At 38.5% G+C, this 23,135-nt stretch overlaps 1 protein-coding gene across 7 annotated transcripts in view; it reads left to right on the forward strand.

The window, feature by feature from the left end:
* Positions 1 to 23,135, forward strand: part of VPS41 (VPS41 subunit of HOPS complex) — a 116,176-nt gene that overhangs the window by 81,805 nt on the left and 11,236 nt on the right. For all 7 annotated transcript variants that reach the window (XM_075142991.1, XM_075142990.1, XM_075142992.1 and 4 more), the window contains 11 exons: positions 757 to 818; positions 1,578 to 1,659; positions 5,840 to 5,932; positions 6,446 to 6,573; positions 7,496 to 7,640; positions 10,363 to 10,404; positions 10,533 to 10,583; positions 11,831 to 11,968; positions 14,887 to 14,941; positions 16,033 to 16,173; positions 17,690 to 17,826. In XM_075142991.1, coding sequence (XP_074999092.1) covers positions 757 to 818; positions 1,578 to 1,659; positions 5,840 to 5,932; positions 6,446 to 6,573; positions 7,496 to 7,640; positions 10,363 to 10,404; positions 10,533 to 10,583; positions 11,831 to 11,968; positions 14,887 to 14,941; positions 16,033 to 16,173; positions 17,690 to 17,826 — 1,074 coding nt within the window. The remainder of the gene's footprint in view (positions 1 to 756; positions 819 to 1,577; positions 1,660 to 5,839; positions 5,933 to 6,445; positions 6,574 to 7,495; positions 7,641 to 10,362; positions 10,405 to 10,532; positions 10,584 to 11,830; positions 11,969 to 14,886; positions 14,942 to 16,032; positions 16,174 to 17,689; positions 17,827 to 23,135) is intronic.

A 23,135-nucleotide genomic window follows, 5' to 3' on the forward strand; every position in this document is an offset into this window, starting at 1 on the left:
CTCAGAAGACCCAAATGTTGGGGTTTTTTTGTAAGAAACAAGGGCTATTTTTTTTTCATTTTACAACCCTCTTTTTTTTTATGGAAACAATGTGCTTTTAGTGATATGATTCTTAAGTTTTGCAGTGGGTACACTGGGCTGCGTTGACCTTGACACCAGCGTTGGGATTACAGCAGAAGGCATGATTGTTTCACCAGAATTTTAATATATTAAATGCCTACCAAAATAATTTTACAGCTGACCTGTGTGATAAACGCTTGAGGGGGGAATTAGTATCTAATAATATGTAATAATCTTGCTAAATTCTCGGTAATTCCTTCACCTTATGGAGCAGCACTAGGATTTATATTCTTAATCAACTTTTTTCCCCTCTGCAGACTTTGTGTTGACAAAGAAGTTGTCTCATCCAGTGGCTGGTGGTTTTATTTTTGAGACAGCTGATCAGTCAGTGCCTGCATTAGTTACGTGTTTTGAACAATCCTTGGTATGTAGAGGTGGCACGGTCTTCCCAGTGTCAATGTCGTTATGAGAATTATTTAAAAGAGCATCTTAATTTGAACCTGTGAGTGGTCTAGGCAAGCATTTTGTGTTGACTGGTCTGTGGGCCCTACATCTAAAGGAGAACTGGGGGTATCCACTTAGGGCCTGGTGCTTGACCTAACAACGGTGCATACAACTGGAATGATGGTTATTGTGGCAGTCAAGTATTTGACTTCCAAACTTTTATAACTAATTCCTTATTTTTATTTCATTTAGGACATTGGCTTAGCCTATATAAATCACCTAGTGGAGAAAGGAGAATATGACCTGGCTGCTCGGTAACATATTAAAGATTTTCTTTGCTGGCTAAGTGTGTTTGTGTGAGGAAAAAGTGAAAGCAAATTGTTGATTCTGAAGTATTTTGTGATGTTGATGTTTCTGTGTGTTCTGGAGTTTCTGAAGATTGAAAACATACATATGTGTTAGTGCGCCCTATATTTTCTTGCCTGTAGTGATCCAAAAGTTACTGTAATCCTGCTAAAGTTTAATTAGAATTGAGACATATTTTTGAAAGTAAGCCTTGTTTTTTTTTAGTCACACTAGATTTTCAAAATTGAGGTTTTCTTTGGTTGTTCATAAGTTTATTAGTGTGTCATTACATGTAAGACCATCAGAAAATAATTTGTGGTTATGTGGGTGTAAACAAAAATGTCAAATTTGGATATCTAAAGTAAGGATCAGAAATTACCTAATATTTGTGTTTTCATGTGTATGTATGTGTAATCATACCTTTTTAAATGCTTAATTTTACTCAGCTGAGATTTAAAAATCTCACTCATAAAGCTAATGTGGCCCTAATCAATCGGGGTGAATGCATAGTAAGCAGTCTAGAACTCTTGGATGCAAAGAAATTGTAAGATCTGAAAGGAGGAGTACCTGGCATACTCTGCTTGAAGCAATGGTTGCCGAAATAAGTGACCTTTGAAAGTGTCTTGATAGAGAGAAGAAAGGAGAAAGGAATCCTTGCAGTAATGCTGTCACATTTGTATTATTCTGTGTACCTACTTTTGTTTTCTCCCCTTTCATCTTCCTTTCAGAAAGTGCCAGAAAATTCTTGGCAAAAACACAGAACTCTGGGAATTTGAAGTTTACAAGTTTAAAGAAATAGGTCAGCTTAAGGTAAGTTAATTTCTATCTCTGAACTCAAGTAATTGGCATGCTATATTTCCCACATGTTTTGACCAAGTATCTAAAGGATCACATTTAATGGCACTAGTGTGGTAGGAGGATATAACACTGCCCTCGAAATTCCTGCCCCAGATCTCTAGTTGTGCAGTTGTCATTCAGATCGATGTGTATATGTTAACAAGCCTCAAAAGAGGGTTGGAGGCATAGGTACTCGGCTACCTAATTTTAACTTGTTGACAGCCCGCAGGTAAAAGACCCACCCCCAAGGCCTGTACTTTCAAAGATGCTCACAGTTAAATACATCTTTCCCGTTTACTTTTCACTCCTTTCCAGTATGTCCTGAAAAATCCTACCCCAACTCTTAAAGAAAATAGCCTCTGTGGGTATCAGCCTTTCCTGAAAATCCAAGTCCCTTGCAACAGAGCCACAGCTTTAAGTGTCAAAGAATAGTTAAATTGCAAAGCAACAGGGAAGACCAGAAATGGTGGCAAGAAAGACGAGCAGTCTGCCCTGTCTTGTGTTTTCCCTGGTTGCAAGCCAGCTACCATAATGGTACACGTTTAATGTGAGATTCTCAGTTAATAAATTGCCCGGGACATAAGGCTATAGCGCTGTCACTGCCAAACCAGTAGAAAACATTATGCACACTCCCTTTGATAATGCGTGTACGTTTATTTCTGAATTTTATGTCTTCCTATTCAAACTCAATGAGCCAAAAAGGACATATTATTAAGATCTCACAGCATGCAGTCCCTTGCTGGTTTTGAGCTGTTTAATTCTGTTCAAAGAGCGAAAGTGTTTCAGCATTACAGTTTTCAGAAACGTCTGGCTTTTGTTTTAGAGCCATGCCAGTGCGAGAACAGCCTTGCCTTTTGTATGAGTTCTTAGTGTTTCGGTACATTCTTTGGCACCTTGGAAGATGAAATCTCATGTTTCTGTCTCTTTATTTCAATCCATTAAAGGACCTGAGTGCAGGTACAGGTGAAATTTTGATACACTGCTTCTTAGTCCTTTTGGGTTTATTTTGTTTTTTGGATGCAAGTGTCTGGAATGGATGTTTTTCTTGTCTCCACTTATGTCATCCAGCAGACTGTAAAATATAAAAATATTTGCAGGTTTGCTGCAAAAACATCTCTGCTAAATTACTGTCTTTCTAAACAGTTGGTTGTTTTCAGCCCCTTGAAAGCGGACTTAGAAAAACATAAGATGCAGTCCATTACATTATTCAGCTTTAAGCTGCAGTTCTAGAAGATTCCTTCCTTATTTTACTATTTCAATTGCATATAACTTTCCCAAATTCCTAAAAATACCTGGATATCATAAAGGATGACCTAAGTTAAGCCAGATCTAAATGAAGCGGTTCTTGAAATGTTTGGGGTCACTTGTATGCTATTTGGAATTTTTATCTATATACCCAACCAGCAGGTATTAAATACAATAGTGTAACTGGGCTATAACGGCTTTAAGCCCTGATGAGGAGACTCTATTTGAGATTTGGAGACAAAGTGTATTTCAAAAGGGAATTTTTTTAAAGAATTTGCCTTGCATATAAGCGGTTGCCTGAAATCTGACATTTCCAATATAACGTGATTTGCCAGTAACTAAGGTGGCAGTAAAACTAAAGGTTTAAACTTCCCTTCCTGCAGAGGAACTGATTAGTAATACCCCAATGTCCAAGCTTGTGGGATGTGTGCGGTGTTTGTTTGCTTGTGGGTTTAGGGAGTTTTTGAGTGTTCTGTACTAAAAGGTCCTGTTTGGCTACCAGAGGCTGCATTTTGGTATCTTGATGTCTCTCCTGTCTTCGGTGAATGTCCTCTAGCAAACCTTGTTACGGCAGTTTTAAGATTTTAGAGCTTTGCAACGATCTGCTCCTCTCCTCCTCCAGCAGCGGTGGCTTGATGGAGTTACATGCTTGTGCTCAAGTTCAGTATAAAATCCAATGTCTCGGTTCGAACAGCTGACGAAGGTAGATTTGGAGGAAGATGCCAAACTCTGCAAGTGCTGGCCATTGTGGCATGAGGGATACGCTCCATTCTGTTGACTCTGCTGTGACAGCAGTGACTTCAGCAGGGGTGCAAGATGATCAGCTCGCAGCAGCAGCAATGCTTTAATGACCAAATGTTGGCTAGAGGACACATGAAAGACTTCACCTGACTGTGGTGGGCACAGCATAGAGCAGCATTATCCAGACAGCCTCTTTCATCTCATAGGCATCCTCTGAGGAATAAATAATTGTGGTTTGGGTTTATTGGTGAGATATTTCAGGCTATCTCATGTCAACTTTTATATGGACTTTCTTGTGTATACCCTGCCCTTATACTTATTGATCAAAAGTCTGAAAGCAGGTCTTAAGAAGAAACAAAGGAAGAAAATATTTCTGTGTAGAGTATCCTCTTTTTATTTAAAGTCACTTTCACCACATGGTTCAGGAATTGATACAAAGGCATCCTGATTCTGGCGCTTTTTGTCTGACCTTGCTTCTAAACTACTGCTTAAAAATAAAATAGGAAGAGTTTGTAACCTCCAACATAGGTCTTAGGGCACTTTTGTGCCTAGGCTTAAAAATTATTTCGATGCTTCTCAGTCTTTGCACGGGGGCCAGACTGCAGGAGGAGGTTGTGCTTTTCCTTCAAAGCAGTGGGACTTGGGGCAGGAGAGATTTCCTTCCCGAGGCATCCTGGCCCCCACACAACGAGGCAGCTGCACCGCTCCGCAGCTCGCTGTGAGGCCAAACTGCGTCCAAGAGTTGCAGCAAAGCCTGTCGGGCAAGGCTGTTCATTTAGGAGGTGGCAGGAAGGTAGGAAGTGGGTATGAAAACAGCTGTTGGAGAATGTCCTCTGCCTTCGAGTCTGTAGCTGATGTCCACCTGGCTTTCTTTATGGTTGGAAGAGGCTTTTTTATGAAGGGGTCAGGAATATGATTCCCCAGGGCAGCTGGCAAGACCATGCCCTGAGTTAGCTATTAAATTCTGTGACAGACGGTGGGAGCTGATGTTGGCAGTACGCTACATTTCAAAGGCTGGCCAAGCTCAAACAGCATGGGGAGAGAAGAGGTCTCCTGTGAGCAATGAACTTTTAATTTTTGCAAAGTCATTAACAATGCTTTTTTTAATTGGTCTTTTATTTTTACCTCCTTTTTCACCTACGGATGGAAGACTTTAAGGAAATATGTAACTTAGGCAATTGTTTTGATTTAAATACTAGGAGAATTTGTTGTGAATAGTCATTGCTGTCTGTAACAGCGCAAAAAAATATTATGTAGTGAGATGTTATTTCTCTTGCTTTGTTCATGCAACTTCAGTAACAAAATGCTACTGCACCATGTGCCATTAGTGGGCAACAGGCAACATCTCTGAGTGTTTGGAGGAATTTCATCAGTGTCGGGCCTTCAGCTACAAACCCCAGAGTCCCAACACAGCTGGCAGCAGTTGCGTTTATTTTGGCAGGCGGTAATAACCTTGGCCTCTAGTTGCATGGAATAATAGTGCTAATAAGATGCTATGCTGAAATTCCGGGGTATAAGCTGATTCATTCTGGCAGGTTCTCATCTCCTGCCTGCCAGAATGCAGTTCCTTAACACCTCCTGTAGAGCAACAGATCACACGCCTTCACCCTGTCCGTGGAGAGATGTATTCTCAAATTAATTTTCATTTGGGTATGTAAAAATAGCTGGCAAAACAGAACTCTTCATAAAATGTAGTGACCTCACAGTAAGTCATAAATCAAAAGTACACATTTTTCAGCTAACGAATGCTTGTACCTTTTTACAAGATATAAGACCAAGACTGGACAAAACGGATTTTGAAAACTTTCTTCTTCTGAGGGCTCTTTTGTGGGTTTCATTTTCTAAATGACTAGCAGTAAATATTCAGACTTCTGTAAGTGGAATGGCTGAGACTCCCATTCTACTTGGAGGTGGTATCCTACCACTATCTTTCTAATGAAAATTCTTTCACATAAGTAATATAATTCCAATGTGTGCAATCCTAAAGTAAATAACTTTAGGATATTGCTTACAAATATGAATATACAGTGCTTCCAGTGTTTACCAAGAGCCATGTTTTGCATGTAGCTTTGTTTTTTGTTTCACAACAATTCTTTTTTCTATCATCAGTGTACCAGGATGTTACATGTCATTCCCCTTCTAACGCTTTGTTTCTTTGTTCCTATAGGCAATTAGTCATTACTTGCCCAGACGGGATCCAGTTTTGAAACCTCTGATCTATGAAATGGTCCTGCATGAGTTTTTGGAGAGTGACTACGAGGTACTGCAGCTTGACGTGTCCGCATGTAATAGCTATTGCCAGCAAAACACCCTCAGCAATGTGGAATTCTGATAGCAAATTCTCTGTTGTATTCAAACAGATTTTCAATGGACAATTTAACGATAATGAAAAGATTAAAAAGATGAATTTTGGTTTAGATTTTAAAGCAATAGATAGAATGTGCTTCAGAGCATGCGAGTACTGTGAGATTGTTTCCTTACTATAAATACTATTATTTTTAGTTTGTTTAATGTAGCACAAGTGGTCGAGGTGCTGCACAAAGCATACAGCACCTGAAAGAGACCCAGCTTCATAAATCTTAATAACATTGCCCTAAGAAAGAAAATCTGTGTTCTGCACTGTGCATGTCTGTGGGCAGGTAAAAGTGGCTTAGAGGTGAAGCACAGCAGGTATCATCTCAGAGGCTTAGCCAAAGCTTTGATGTTTTGAAATGTTCCTTAGGCAGTTCTTTCTATTTCTTTCTATTTCTGTTACAATCTCTTATACTTTTAGGGTTTTGCAACCCTGATAAAAGAGTGGCCTGGAGATCTCTACAACAACACGATCATCGTTCAGGCTGTAGTGGATCACCTGAAGAAAGATCCACAGAACAGGACTTTGCTACAAACACTTGCAGAATTGTGAGTACAATTTTAAACTCCTGTTACAAAGAATAAGCTTTAAATAGTATACCATAATTTATAAATATTTGCCTAGCTCTCTTAACAGAAATATCTCCTTTGTGGCAGTCTACAGAGTATCAGCTTTCTCTACTCTCCACTCTGCTGATTGCACAGCTTAGCAATTCTTTTCCCTTCCTTATAAAGTCTATGCTGAGTATGAAAGCAAAGAGTTTGGTATAAGATTGGATTTGCTACTCCTCTTTCCAAAGCAAATAGCTAGCATTCCTCTTTGTGCTGTCAGAGGAAGCCTCTTTTGTGAAGTGTGCATTTCGGAATTACCCACAGGAAAATAAAATGGTGTTTTTTCCCCACTATTTCAAAAGTAGTATGTTTAAGTTTAATGTGGCTGGAAATAGGTGACTGGAAAATGTGCCAAAACTGATCTGGTTCTAGGCTACATCATACAGGGATAAAGCTCTTTGGTTTTCTCAGCCTGATTCCCATGCTAAATTCTTTTCATACTGTTTCTTTGAAGAAAGCAGAACTACTGTCTATTGCTATGTTACAGTCTGTCCCAAAGTTTTAAGAGAACAATGTTTTTTAGCTCTTAAGAGAGTTCCAATTAGTTTCCAAAAATAGAAAAGCTAGCGTTTTGTGTGGCTTCCCCTGTCGTTTGAAAACAGGAAAATGAAAATGCAGAGAAGCACAAGTCAGAACACAAATGCGGTGGCTGATATAAACAGAACTGAAATTAATGTTGCCCAGTGTTTTATTTCCTTTTAACAAAAGTGAGTCACAGCAACTGTTTAGATATTCATCAAATCAAGTAGCATCCTAATAAGCTTTACATCCTAGAGTATATTTATATTTTCCCTCATAGGTAGTTTTCCTACATTTAGATATGTAAGATCACGTGTATTATAACATTGTTTTTTATCAGGTATACTTATGACCAGCGCTATGGCAAAGCCCTAGAAATTTACCTAACTCTGAGGCATAAAGATGTCTTCCAGCTGATCCACAAGCACAATCTTTTCAGTTCTATCAGAGACAAAATTGTTCTGCTCATGGATTTTGATTCGGAGGTATGGTGATCTTAATGATTTTATATTCACTTTCCACTAGAGATATTTTAACAGATAAAAAATAAATGAGATAAAGATAGTGTTGAGGGAGAGAGTGTGTTTGCAGTGTCTGGATATATTCTGAGGTACGGAAAAAGATGTTTGCCTAGACTGCAAAATAATTGACCCAAGGATGATTTTTTTTTCCTTTGTATTTCCGTTTGAGCATCGCTCACAGTGAGAAGAGTGCCAGATCCGAGATTATTGTTGTGATTCTCAAGTAGACTTTCACCATTATATTCTTTCTGCATTTCTAATCAAAAAATGCTATTAATAAGCCAAAGAAAGGAGGCAGTGAATTTATTGCGAGGCTTATGTTAAATGTACTTGCCACTTTTCTTTCACTGCAGTCAATTAATAGAATAGAATAGACTATTTCTGTTGGAAGGGACCTACAACGATCATCTAGTCCAACACTCTGACCAATTCAGGGCTGACCAAGTTAAAGCATGTTGTTAAGGGCATTGTCCAAATGCCTCTTAAACACTGACAGGCTTGGGGCATCAAACACCTCTCTAGGAAGCCTGTTCCAGTGTTTGACCACCCTCTCTGTAAAGAAATGCTTCCTCATGTCGAGTCTAAACCTCCCTTGGCACAGCTTTAAACCATTCCCACATGTTCTATCACTGGGTACTAGGGAGAAGAGATTCTTAAAGACTGACCAGCACTTGTGGACTCCTAAGCCCTCAAAAGCAGATTCCCAGGGTACTCTGCTAAATAGCTCCCTGAATGCTTAAAGTTTGCTCTCCTGAAGTCCAGGGTAGCAACTCAGCTGTCCTTTTTTCTTATTATACTGAAAATTTTAAACTCAACCATTTCATGATCACTGTGGCCAAGACAGCCACCTACCATCACACCCCTGACAAGTCTTTCTCCATTCACAAAGAGCAAGTCTAGGAGGGCATCTTTCCTAGTTGGCTCACTGAGTACCTGTGATAAGATATTATCTCCTACAAATTTCAGGAGTTTCCAAGACCTGCTTGTCACAGCAGTATGATATTCCCAGTTCATGTCTGGGAATTTGAAATCTTCCATAAGGACAAGGGCTACCGATCCAGAATTTTCTGCTAATTGCCTATAGAATAACTCTTCAGTGCTTACATCCTGGCTGGGCGATAGGTAGTAGACACCCACTACAACATCTCCTTTGCTTTTCATCCCCCTAATCCTCACCCAGAGGCTCTCGACCACATCATCACTAACTGTAAAGGCTGTACAGTCAAACCTCTCCCTTACATATAGTACAAAACCTCCACCTCGCCTGCCCTGCCTATCCCTCCTCAACAGCCTGTAGCCCTTCATCCCAGCACTCCAATCGTGGGACTCATTCCACCAAGTCTCACTAATACCAATGATATCGTAGCTCTGGGAGCTAACCAATGCTTCCAGTTCATCCTGTTTGTTTCTCATACTGTGTGTATTGGTGTACAAGCATTTTAGATATGCTCCTGAGCCCTCCATGCTCCCAGGAGCAGTGTAAATATTCCCACTAGCATTGCCACCCTCAGGCGATGCAATGCCAACCCTTGGCTTAGCTACTGCAATCCTGTTGGTATCCCTTTCCCCCATCAATTCTAGTTTAAAGCTCTCTCGATCAATCCCGCCAGCTTATGCCCAAAGACACGTTTTCCCTAAGAGGACAGGTGGATTCCATCAGGCCCCAGCATACCTTGTCTCTTGAAGGCTTTTCCATGGTTTAAAAACCCAAAGTTTTGGCAGAGGCACCAGTCCTGGAGCCAGGTGTTGATATCCTGGGCTCGCCTGTTTCTTCCGAAGTCTCCCCCCATTACTAGGAGGATTGAGGAAAACACTACCTGTGCGCACAATTTTTTTTTGTTTTTTTTTTGCTTCTGAAAGTTTGCAAGGTTATTAACCTAAATTCCAAAAATAAGAAGTATGTGTTTTGTGCTGAATTCAATCTTCTTTCTTCCCAGCTGGCTATAAAACCTCAGCAAATGAGTTTTGATATGATCCTTGGGGGGAAACGAAGTAGATCTGCTCTTTCAGTGCAGTGGTTGTTTAAGCACTGGAGCTAAAATACAGAGCCATCTGTACCAAAGATGATAATCTTTGGTATGCACATCCTAAACTACAGGGGGAAAAAAAGAGTATAATTCTTTTTTTATTAAATAGAGTAAATCATATCGGGAATCTGTGGGTTTGTATTTTTGAATGTGAAGCAACGTTTGCTCTTCTAAGAGGAAGCAGAACCAGAATCCCGGTGGCCACTCTGCTTACATGATCTTGTCTGTTTGTGTTACGGTATCGGTGTGCAGATAGTTTGGAGGAATCCAGTTGTAAGGCAAGTTGAGTCGTGTGTTTCCTGTACAGCCATCACCCTGCAGTTCCCCTTTGCAATGGGACAAATAGTATTTCTACATCATTTGACAGTGGCCTTCTGTGACCCATGATTCGATGGGCATACTTCACCTGCAATTTAAGTGCACAGTATTGATTGCTGTTAGTGTGGAAACTTAGGAGGAGTATTCTGGAAGAATACATGATGTGTTCTCCTGTAATGCTGTGCTGTCGGGGAATGCTGAGGTTATGCAAACTGCTCTCTGAATTACTGTTGCTGAAAAGAGTAGTCTGCAATATCCATCTGTGAACAAGCATAATCTATATAGAGTGTGAGAAGATGTGTGTACCTGTTTCTTAACTGGGTTCTCTTTCTTTGTTTTAGAAAGCAGTAGACATGCTTTTGGATAACGAAGATAAAATTTCCGTGAGTATAGCAAGTTCATGGCATGGCATCCCAATGCTTGCTTTTATTATCCGTGTTCTTTCAGTCCTGGAAATGTGATGTTCATCACAAGTTTGCTAATCTGTTGGGTTTTATTTGTTTTCTTTCAGATTGACAGAGTCGTTGAAGAATTAGAAAACAGGCCTGAGCTACAGCATGTGGTAAATATTTCTATATTCTGTTGGTTTCAAGTTGAGTTGAATAAACTTTTTGCTGGGCACATCTTTTACAGATGTGATTATCCTGTCAAAATGCACATGACACTAAAACGTCATAAATCATCAGAGCCAAAGTGGCTGTTTTGCTAATCCATTTTTTAACATGGCCATAGCATTTTTACAATAGTAAAATAATTTTTAAATGTATACCTGTGAGAACTTGATAACATAGTGCTTACTTGTTAACATACCGTGAGGTACTCCTTATGGCATTGCAGACACTTGTCTTCTCTGGTCATTTACTTCTTGCTTGCATCCCTGCTCTTTCCCTACACAAAAATGGGATTAGATGTTGGGTGCAACTCTGAAGCACATTTTGCTTCAGATCCATAGAGGCAGTGAACTGCTTGTCTTTCTAGAGCTGTAACTTCCATACGCTGCAGGATTGTTCTTGTTTGTGCAGAATTACAATATCACTGTAAGGCTGTGGCTCCTCATTGCTATTCCAAAAGCACCTCTTCAGTTTGAATGTGCTGTCAGTGGAACACGTAACGTGTAACCCTGGGTTTGGGCTGTATTAGGGAGGGAAGTTTAACTTGCTGCTGTGTACAGGCGGGGCTCAGGGCATCGATCTGGTGGAGAGCGGGTTTATGTGTTAGAGATCTGATTATAGAAAGCAGCTCTATGAAGTGTGCAGCCCGCAGCCCAGGAGCTTTGCAAAGATGACTCTCAATTTATGGAAGGGATGCATCAGTTTCAAAGTGTGAAGCCTGCTTCGCTTTGCGTAAAAGCAACTCTCCAGATGATTCTCAAGGCTTTTCTGTGCTCATCTAGAGAGAAGGAGCTTTGCCCCAGCATCTATAGTTTGAGGTACTTTGGTTAAAACATTTCATGTGGTGAAAATTTGATCTATAGTTATCTGTAATGGTCAAGCATATCTAGATAACCAAAATGCTTCATTTGACATATTTGTCCAAAGTTTTCTGTAAAATTCAAAATCCAGTAGTTTCATTGAAGGTTAAAGGACAGTTTCTTAACTGTTGCTGAAAACCTGCTTTATAGAGTTGATTTTGGAGATTGCTGTGATGAGAAAAATGTAAAATTAGTCTTTTGAATCAGGATTTAATCTCTGTGCCTTTTAGAACGTGTTAGCACATTCCTGAGGAAATTAGGAGGAGTTTTTTATTAGCAGAGAACAAATAATATTGCCTAAGTGGTTTTGAGTTCTGATTCTTTCTTTTGATTCCTAGTATTTGCACAAGCTTTTCAAGAGAGACCACCATAAAGGCCAGCGATATCATGAGAAGCAGATCAGCCTTTATGCTGAATACGATCGTCCAAATTTACTACCATTTCTCAGAGACAGCACGCACTGTCCACTAGAGAAGGTAAGGCAAACCCCTCAAAATCTAAACACAGGTCCTCGATTTTTATTTCTGTAACTTGTAGTGTTGTGAGTTTGTAACTGTGTCTGGTACTGCCCTCTACTGCCAAAAGGCGGAGATCCTTTGAGTTTGTGACCCTCACCTTTGGAAGTTTGGTTTGCAGAGCTGACTGACAGCTGAGACCTTCCTCTCTCAGCTCACAGGGCAGGCATCAGTGGGGATTTTTAGTGCAGAAGCTCTGAATTCACACTTGATGCGTACCTACAGCATATCTACGCATCAGTGCCTGGCCTGACTGGGCAGCAGGTTGTGGTTGCAAGAAATCAACAATCATTTTGCCAAATCTAGGACTGGTCAGTGTTAGATCTTGAAAAATGAGTGGCTCTAACTGGAGTTTTTCTAGTTTTGTATTCTAAGGTCCTAAGTTGTTTTCAAGTAATATACACAATATTAACAGCCAGTGAACTAGCAGAGCTAAAAGTATTTTGTCTTTGTACTTCCGCTAGTAGACTTGGGGTTTTACAGAGTGCCGTGTTTCCACTTTCTTTAACCTTTTTACATTTTCCTTCCTTGCCCTTTCTTGTCAAATTAAAAAAGAAATGAATAAAGTTAAGGGCAGTCTTGGTTTTTTCCCCCTGCTTGAATGGAAATTTAAGTTTTCTTCTTTAGTTGGGTCAGTATTTTATTATTTGTATTTGTTGCTGTTAATGGCCGAGCAGAGCAGACTTTGTGAAAAGCGGCCTCTCTATATGCAGCTATAATGATGACACCAGTGGAGTAGTTTTAAATGTAATACTGAATATTGCATTTTACGTGGTTGACATTCTAAAGAGAACTAGTACTGTTCCTGGTACCTCTCTTGTTTTGCATGCTTTTGTCAACTTTACTGTGCAACAGCAGGAAACACTGGAAAAGACTTTGTTAGGATTGCAGGCTTGGTCCTTGTTGAAACTGTCAGATGAAACTAGGTTGTCTCAGTGATCTCTTTAGCCTGAGAGATTTCCAGCCAGAGACTTTTGTCTACAGTGTTGGCTTATTTTTTTTTTAACTCTCAGATTCCCTCTTAGTTTTCTTATGTATTGTTTGCGTGATCATGGTTTTATGTATAAAACCTTACCTGCACTTCTTTTTTTCTTTTGGTGCAAATTAGTTTTAGTTATTGCAGATCTAGCCACCTATCTTCAGTGATGGGTGGTGCAAAAAAGTGCTATGTAAATGATGCAAGCATGTTGCTGCCACTGCTTTGCTGAAGTTATGGGATGTGAGCAACAATATGTCAGAGACCCGTGAACCTTTGGAAGGTGTGGTGCAATAATCACCACAGTGAGAGAAAAGGATGTGAGAAAAAGTGTCATTCTAACCTTATGTTAAAATGTTAGTATGTTTCAGTAAGAAGCTAAAGAAAGGAGGAAAGATACCAACACTGTATAAAACTTGGTTGAATTTACTGTCACTGCTAATTCTGTAACTATACTTCTTACCATACATATCATATAGTAGCGCTTTTTGACACATACAAATCGCTCTTCTAAGGAAATAAAAAGGGGACCAAGAATTTCCCAGTTACCAATATTTTCAGTTCCCGTAAGCAGATTCCAGTGTGGTGTACAAATTGTTCAAATATCATGGTTTTTTGCAAATTCACACTTATTATTGCTTTAAAGAAATTATAAAACCGGCAGGAAGAAATAATTCTTGTTCTTTAAAAGTAAGCCACTTTTATTCAAGTGCAGTTTAGCAAATGTTTTATAAAATGAACTGAAAGAGGAGTATGAATATTCCCTGTTTTCCTCTAGAGGGAGCATGACAGTCAATAAATGTGCAGCATCCAGAAATACTGAATACCTGGTACTTTGTAGTTTAACTTCTAAGTGGAGAGGAAAAAGGCTGTCAGATGTGTTTATAACTTATTAGTATTATTCATACCTTCATTCCCCTGAAGTATCTAGTTGGTAATTCACTTACCTCTACCCTGAAATTCATTGTCCGTATCTCTAATCTTCATAGTAACCCATCTGAAATAATTTGAGAATGGAAGGAAAAGTTAATTCCTACCTACATCTTTAGCTGTAGCTGTATCTTAGGCGTTTATAGTTTTGATTTCCAAGTATGAAAGTCTTTATTGGTGAACAGTTGTCTTCACAGGAATGCCATGAATCTTGAGTTTGTTTTCCGCTTCCAAAGTGGAAGCAGACATGGCATCGTTTATGGCATACCAGCCCTGCCAATTTTCTGTTACTAAAAACTTGTTGGTAATCAGTTTGGTAATTTTGGTAATTGTGCTCAGTGTTTGTCAACTACACACAGATTCAGTAATTGCTCATGGTATTTAGCTCTCAGGTCTTTAAACCAAATTTACAAAAAATGTTTCCTCATTTTTTCATACTCGGGTTGGATTATTTTTGTATTGTCTTCTTGGAGGTCACTGGTACAAAATTTGGAGAGCACTCTCTACCTCCCAAAACCATTCTGGTTACCCTGAGGAGATCTACAGATCTTGTATTATGAACAAATGTCAAGTAGACCTCCATTGCTAGAGACTTCATAACTCTACCCACAAGAAGCAAGTCTTGACAGCAGATAATCTTCATGCTTTTGGATTAACCATCTTTTGGAAGCAGAAGAAAGGAGTTGCCAGTAGATTTAAAGGTAGAGATTGGTATAATCCAGACTGAAATACCTGTCCTGTCCCCAGATTTATTTAATCTTGTAGAAAAATCAAAAAAATGCCATGGAGTTTCTCCTCTTAATTAAAGAGGACCTGACAGTGCATATTAAGGGAGCTGTATTCCTGCCAAAATGAGTAATGCAACTTCATGGAAAAGTATCTTTAAGCCTCCTGTAGCATTTGTGATCAATAAAATACCGTATTACATGGTTCCCTGTATTCTCTTTCCCCCCTCCCTTCCCTTAAACTCAAGGCTCTTGAGATCTGCCAACAGAGGAACTTTGTAGAAGAGACAGTCTATCTTCTGAGTAAGTAACACTCAGTGTGATAAATTACAACATGCTTTTAATCTTGTCAAAGTTTATGCTGCGAAAATGTATGATGTATTGTCTAATATCGTTTAACATGCTTTCCCAGAAACAGAGTTGGTATACAGTCAGTAGGACCAAATAACATGATTTAGAAAATAAAACAAAGGACTGGAGTATTCATATGATGTCTTAACTCCATATATTGTGTTATTATGTCTCTGATTTGATGTTTTTCTGGGGTTTTAGAGGTGTTGGGGGACTATGGGGAATGTGTTGGGGCGGGGGGGTACTTTTGAGACAATCTCCAAGAGAAGAGTAATACTGTTACTTTGAAGAGAGGGGAGAAATCAAACAAATGTTTTATTCTGAATACATCTCAGAAGCTTAATACTATCTTTTGCTGAGGTGGAAGATTTGCTTATGTTGCTTCTTTTTTTTTTTTTCTTCTTTTTTTTTATAAAATTAATTGTAAATTAACTTCCTCAGCAGGGCAATGGGAGTTTGGATAGGAGGCATTGTTAGACTAAGATTTTTATGTATGTTTATGTATTAGTCATGAACAAAATGGAAAGCGTTTTTTAATCAATCTTTGTTTTAGTAAGAAAAATGTTTTGTGGACCATTTGAGAGCAGAGTAGGATTTACTCATAGGTTTATTTAAAGAATAGTTCAGTGTTTCTTCCTCTAATTTTCCGTGCGTGTAAATTGCACTCTACTTACTGCAAATTAAGAGTGTCTGTGCGGACTCTTAAAGGGGTTATTTCATGTCATAGTTTACATGCGTACACATACACACACTCCCCCTTACATTAGATGTTGCTGCAGTTCAGAAGCCCTAATATGACCCCACACATCCTTAAGAAAGGCTCCAGATCCCAGTCCAGCAAAGTGCTCCAAGCACTTCTTCAGGTTATACTGATTGCTCTGGGATTTGCATTCCTACATCAGATTAGATTAGATTTGGTCTTTGTTGTCTTAGTCTAAGGCAACTTCACACTTACAAAATTCATATTGAAAGAGCTTCTTAAAGCACTGAGCATTGATAAGCATTTAGGATTTATAATCTCTCTACTTATTTTTTCCTTTTAGGCAGAATGGGTAATAGCCGCAGTGCTTTGAAGATGATAATGGAAGAATTGCACGATGTAGATAAAGCTATTGAATTTGCCAAGGAACAAGATGACGGAGAACTTTGGGAAGACCTCATTTTATATTCTATTGACAAACCCCGTAAGTGGGATAGTTTCTCAGAAGCCTTGCATGTGTATTTTTTTGTGGAATGCTGCTGCAATTAAAGAATTGAATTATCCACGTGCATTTTAGAGAAAGTGTTTATGGATGGCCAGGGAGGTGTTCTGGTTTGTGGAGCACAACATAGCTGTCCTACTGTGCATAAAAACTTCCAGTAAGGCAGCATGTGGGCATGCTACAGAATGAGTACTTGGGGATTTAACATTTTACTAAGCTCTGCATAGTTATGTCCTTAATGACAAATTAAGGGGAGAATGGTGCTTTTAATTTGGCAGAATGAGGCTTTATTTTTAGACAGCCTCAAAACACAGTCTGCAGGCTTGATGAGGATGTTGTATAGTGTGTTCATTGCAGTTGCTTCCGTTTGAAATTCTGAAAATGAAGAACCTACGCCTTTCTGCCCCTCAGTAGAATAACTAATTTGTTTTGTTTCTGTGACACAAAGGTAAGATCTGTAATAATGAATGCATTTTGCCTTTCATCCATTATATGAATAGCTACTCAAGTTTAAAGTTTAGATGGAATCAGAAACCATCAGAATCTCATAAGCAACATCAGGTTTGTTCAGGAGGCAGATTCAGAGGAGTTCATATGACTGAGAAAATAGAGAATTATTTTAACTATCTACTCCATTAGTTTTGCAACCTCTTCTGGGGCTTTAAATCAAGGCTTTAAAGTCTCTCTTGGGATCTCTTTTCCAAAGGATTGAATGTCTTGTAGAATTAGTGTCAAAATGCATATCTTTTCATCTCTTGGCCGCTAAATCTGACAGGAAGAAGCAACCAAAATCTGTTACTCCTTTAGGAGAATGGCATTCTCAAGTTACCCATACTTAAATGGAGTTCATCACTAAAAGTGATGCTACAATCAGTGACATCTTTAGAGCAAAAGGGATTCAAAGCATATAGAATTCTCTCAGTTCCATCTGCCTATATGCAGACCAACTCCAGAGCTATTTCTTAGTTTTGGGGGTTGAAGAAAAAACACAACCTTGAGGTTCATCCTTCAAGTGTTTCGTTTAGCCAGGTGCGAAAACCAAAAGACTTCTTTTGTGTCACTCTCACCAATGTTTCGAAACACGTTTGAGTTAGGTTAAGTGCTTGAAAATTTGTTTTTAAACCCTGGAACTGGGAATGGAATAGTCACATAATGTAGTTAATTTTCTGGCTCTGTTTTCTTGAGTGCCCTTTTTATTGAATTGAAATGCATTATTTACTTGTGGCTTTGTGCTGGATACTCTGTTACCCCTTTTCTGCATACCCTAGAAGTTCTGTGGATTGCCAAACTGTATCTTCCACTCTTACCCAAAGGCCTGTATTTGAGTAAATACAGCTGCAAGAAACATGTGAAGGCTATATAAAAGAGGCTTAGTGTTATCTCTTACTAGAGAAGTGTCATAGAATCAGCCAAAGCTTGTATCTTGTCACCAAAGCATCCTTTAATCAGGTATTTTGCTGGATTTTCTATTCATTTCTTTGCCTTTTGGTTTTCACAGCTTTTATTACAGGTTTGTTGAACAATATTGGAACCCATGTGGATCCCATTCTTTTGATCCACCGCATTAAGGAAGGCATGGAGATTCCTAATTTGAGAGACTCACTAGTGAAAATTCTTCAGGACTACAACTTGCAGGTAAATGTTGCATTCCTCCTGTGATGGAATTTTCAGAGAGACAGCAAAACCGCTTTTCTACTGAACAGCACGAAAAATGGCTATCATGAAGGTTTGTTCATTTTGTTCAGACATCTGTCATTGACACTGTAGGTTGGTACAAAACTGTGACAAAAAGGGTAGAAATTTGTCAAGACGAATAGTCTCTTCTCTTGATGGCTTCTAGCACTTCTAAATCTCTCCCATGTTGTCATAAGCCTGGTGGATAAGTAGAACTGGAAGGATCTTGGGTGATTCAGACTATTTTATACTGCCCAACTGTCCAATATTGGAGAGTCTCATGACCAGTACTTTTCATTCTGTTTCATATATGTGAGGAGGCAGAACAAAACATGCACTCATTAAAACATTCACCAGGTATTAGAGCCATATGTTAAGTGTCATACTAACTAAAGGAAAATGAACTTTTAAAATCAAATTCATGTCTGTTGTGTTGACATCTATGCATTTAAAAAAAAAGGACTGCTCATTGGATTATGGGAATTCTTATCCTAGCATGATTATACAGATATGTGCAGTTCCCTACTTGACTGGTTTCTGATGCATGTTTGTAAGAACTTGCAAGAAGCATACCCTTTAATGTCCCTGAAAGTAACAACAGAGAGAATTGCATTGCATACTTTAAATCTCCCTGCTACCAAAGGAGGCCAAACTTGAGTTCTCTGTGACGCTGCTCTATGCCTTTCTACTGAGAGATGTAAGGCTATAGAGCAGTTTGAATGCCTATAGCAGTCCAAGAAAACACAGCCCAGTAAGCAGCTGAAACTCCGATTTTATGAACCTCATAAACATTTGTTTCCCATCTGCTATTAGACTTTGGACATCTCTAGCAAATAGATGGGCTTGACAGTTTTCAGTAAGGTCACAGTTGGTCTCTTACCAGGCCAGATAAAGCGTATGTCTGCTAGAGCCTTCAATGATGTCAGAAGGCCTTTTAAAAAGACAGGGTTTAAGCCTTTCCAAGGCTTTTCCATTATTTTATTTTCATATGGGCTTTAGATTATGACTTTCAGAATTTCAAAGAAGCATTTTACGTGTCTTGTTCTCCTGACACTCGTTATGTGCAAGGAGCTACCCCAGATAAACATATACATGTTTGCATATAATGCACGTTGTAACATTACTTCCAGTTTTTAACTGATTTCATGAGATACTAATATCCTTCCAAAACGATACTAGCTAAATAGCATGCTGCATTTAAACAGTTGCATGTTCATCTTGCTGCTCTCAGTACCCTGCTGCTTGCACTGCTGATCCTCCTGGTCCTGCATTCTGTTGAAATCAAAGTGTAATTTTTGGTGTGTCTGCAGACAGACTGAGAAAGTGCTGTGTGCGTAGCTGCAGCTTTACACGTATGCAAAGTATTTTGCGTGACTTCAGACAAAGCTGATGACATCGTTTGGTCACATTTTGGGGAGAGAAGAATCGTTTTTTCTTCAAATACCTTTTAACAAAATTACTTTGGGATTAAAAGGATGTATTTAACCTTCAGAGTGATATCTAAAATAATTTGCTGTTAGCATTGAAATGCTTCATGGATTTCAAATTAATTCATTTTGAAGTAGATTTGGATAGCTCTAAAATTTAGATCCCACAGGAATAATAGGAATTAGGGAAGCTTAATTTGCACTTGGTTTGCTTGTACGATAGCAAAACAACATAGTAAAAAAAAAAAAGGGGGGAGGGGGAATATTTTTCTTTAGAGAAAAATAAGCTATAGCTTAAAATAAGGCTGTTCCTGAAGTTTTACAGGCAATGTAAAGTGCACTGTTTACGAATAGATTTACACTGAAATTTAGCTATGTGATCGCAGCTCTTGCACACTCACCTTAGATTGGCAAGCTCAATTTTTTATAGCAGGACTGTTTCTGCATTCAGCATGTGCTTCAGGACACGGCTGGGACTTCAAGTAAATGTCTAAGCGGCCTCTCATTGCTGAGGGCAACTCTGCCCTAGCTTCATCATTACTGCTGCCTCACTAGCTGTTTTAAAGCTGGCTTGGGTGTGTTTATATGATGCCTGGTTACACCTTCACATCATGCTGTGTAGGTTCATGGTCAGAAGTCCATGTCCTCTATTCTGGCCTGCCACAGCTCTTTGGATTTTAGTAAAAACTTCCTGATTTGTGTCACCTAACGTACCAGACATTTTGAACTCATACAGAAATCCAATTTTCATTGGCTAGGACTTTCTGTAATTTAATCTCTTTGGATCTCGAGCTCCGTATGCACTTAAGTTTTATTGTTCCCATTTTCAAAGGCAAAAAAGAAAATCTTGTGCCAAGACCCACAAAGGAGGTGTGCAGGTGAAGTTAGAACCTGTTTCTTGGTTTGCAAGTCACTGCTTAAAACAAAAACTGTGCTGATCTTTTCATAACATTGGCTCCCCAGAAGGTATTACAGTTGTGCCGTTAATTAATTGTGGCCTCCTTTTGCAAGCCCTGAAAAGATTGTTTTATGCTTATATAAGTATGCAGATGCAAGTTTCCTATTATGCTCCTACATTTCCTTAGCAGTAAAATTTACACTAGGTGTGATTTGAAATATGGGTAGGAGCTAAAAGCAGTGTCTTTGACAGACTTTGTCTTTTTGAAAACAATTCTTTACATCCCAGCAAAACCAAGTGAATCAAATTGAGTGGCTGCCAAAGCATGCCATACGCAGCTAATGTGTGCATTAGAGAATCCAACAAGGAAGTCTACTAATGCAACAAAATTTGTTGTAATTTTTTTTTAATTTGGGATCTTCCCTGAAAAATTTAAGTTTTTATTAATGTTGGCATGTTGCAGACTGATTGCTTCACTTTAACAAATTACCACCCATTAGATGAAGCGCTGCATCTGTTCTGTGTGCTATTCTAAGCTCACCTCAGCTCTGAAGTAGCGTAGTTAACTTATACCTTTGAAAAGGAGTTAGTATCTGTTTGCTATCAACCAACCAAGCATGGCACTAAGATAGGATTAGGTATTCTATTGGGTAAAAATAAAATGTGGATCATGTGAGACTTTGTTCTTAGGCTAGTTCAATTTACTTTTGCTCTGGTGTTACAGCTTTATTTTACAAGTAGGGATCTGTTAAGCCGCCTTATTATTCTTCAAGAATACCCATTTTTATTTTTTGACTTCAGAAAATGCAATTCTTCCATGAACTTAAAGCTGCGCACACACTTAAGTATTTTCCTAAACAGGAAAAGATTTAAGTGGTTTTCTGAATTGGGAAAAAACTCCAAGTGATTATTTTTGTTTGTTTTTTCCCTCCTGAGGATCATTTGTTATAATGTTTTCTCTTTGCCATCATCTGAGTTAATGTATTAAAACCACAGTACATAATCGAGTGACACTGATTTATTGTAGTGATGAAAGTTTATTTACTGCTGAAATAATACTGATTTTAGTGTTTATATCCAGTAACATTCATAGACAACAAAGTTATGAAGACATAGGCAACAAAGACAAAGTTACAGTTGTCTGAATTTTAACAGGAGTATTTATCAAATAAAGTGTAGTCTAAAACTTTTTTATTATATTTTATATCTAAGTCCTGAAATCTAGTTCTTTGGTGCCATAAATTTATAGATAAAATAGACCACAGTCTCCTTTGTTTGAATTTATAAACTCCTGAAGATGTGTTGTCTTAAGGAGAAACTTGCTTATTTATAAATGACACATGCCTAGCACATTTTTTATTTAAGGGCAAATAGATCACCATTCTTCCATCAACATTTTCAACATAACTAAATACCATTCAAATCTGCAGCAAGCTAACCAAATCGAGTCAAGTCATATTGATACCCTGACAACAGCTTTATAATTTTCATCTTTACTGCTAGCATTTAAAAGTGTTTTCAGAGACATAGAATCAAAACTAAACTTTATCTCCATACAATTGAAAAGTTGTTGTCAGTATAACTTTAATTCAGTTTCCACACATAGCATTGCTACTCTAAGAATCATACAGAACCTCTGTTCCCATTAGGAATTTAGCAGTGCAATCATTTTTAAAACCTCCCTTAGCCAACACAATTAGGGCAGTAATGTTCTTATTTGAAAATTGTAGCAAAGTCAGCATTTATTAGTATTGCTATGTAAAATAGAAATTCAAACTATTATTTTTTTCAGTGAAACCACTGCTGCTGATGTTGTTATACAACTTATTTGGACTGAAACTCATCAGTCGTACAATGGTTTGATCTTAACAAAGACCTCCTTTCTCTAATGTACCCTTGAACTATGTATTTGCCTTTTATATTCACTCCCCTGGAAATTAAATTGAAAAGATTATGAAATGATTCACACGTGTTTAAGTCTCTGGTATCTGATTACACAGGGGTGTTAGCTTATGAATGAGGAATGCAGGAGTCTGTCTTAAAATACATCATGTAATCATGCTCCAGGTTTCTGAGGCACTGTATCACACTTAAATCTCTCAGAGAAGGCTGATAGAAAAATCCCCCTGTTTGTGCACTTGTGAATTGGTTCTAAGCCCGTTACATTTTCCAAATGTATAAAATAGGTGTCTTTTCAGCTTTGGTCTATACCTGAGTGAAATTTGAGAAATGCTTATGGTGTTCGAAAAGATTTAAATACCCTCCCCCCCATTTCAGAAAGAAACGCCTAATTTCTTACGCTTTGTATGACAACTTTTAGAAGACGACTTCAAAAGATGTTGTTATTCTACGATTTGTTTTTCCTAGTTTTAAAATGTAAAAGCAGTTTCTTTAGATGCACTACATCTAGGTTTTGTGGATTAGCCTTTTACTCAAAAGTTGACATACTAGTTTAAACCTCAGTTGAACCTACAGTAACTCTGATGGATAACAGAGGTTCATCCATTCATAGCATTCATGTCCATGCATTCACGACAGAGGTTGTAAACTAATAGACCCCAATGATAACCTGAAGAACGCTGCTTGAAACAGCATCTGGAAAAATTGTTGGGTTTTGCTCCTGAACGTGAATAAGCTGCTGTTCAGACACCTTGGAGGCACTAGGGGGCAGGTGGCAGCTTGCACAGAGGGACACCTGCCTTTTCATTGTAAAGACTAAAAATAACGTGCTTTTAATTGTGGTTGTGACACAGTTTGGAAGCATTTGGTTAGTTGGCCTTGAGGAACTTGGACTTGTTTGAGTGCTAAGCTGAATCCAGGTGTGAATTTGTTCCCAGTGCTGTGAGTATACCCTTCAAATTAACTGCATACTGCAGTGTTTTCCCTTAAAGATAATGTTAGGCATTTGTAAATCAGGACTTTTTTAATTAAGTAAAAGTTTTTAT

The sequence above is a fragment of the Calonectris borealis genome, chromosome 2 (genome assembly GCF_964195595.1).
Source record: "Calonectris borealis chromosome 2, bCalBor7.hap1.2, whole genome shotgun sequence".
Classification (NCBI taxonomy): Eukaryota; Metazoa; Chordata; class Aves; order Procellariiformes; family Procellariidae; genus Calonectris; species Calonectris borealis.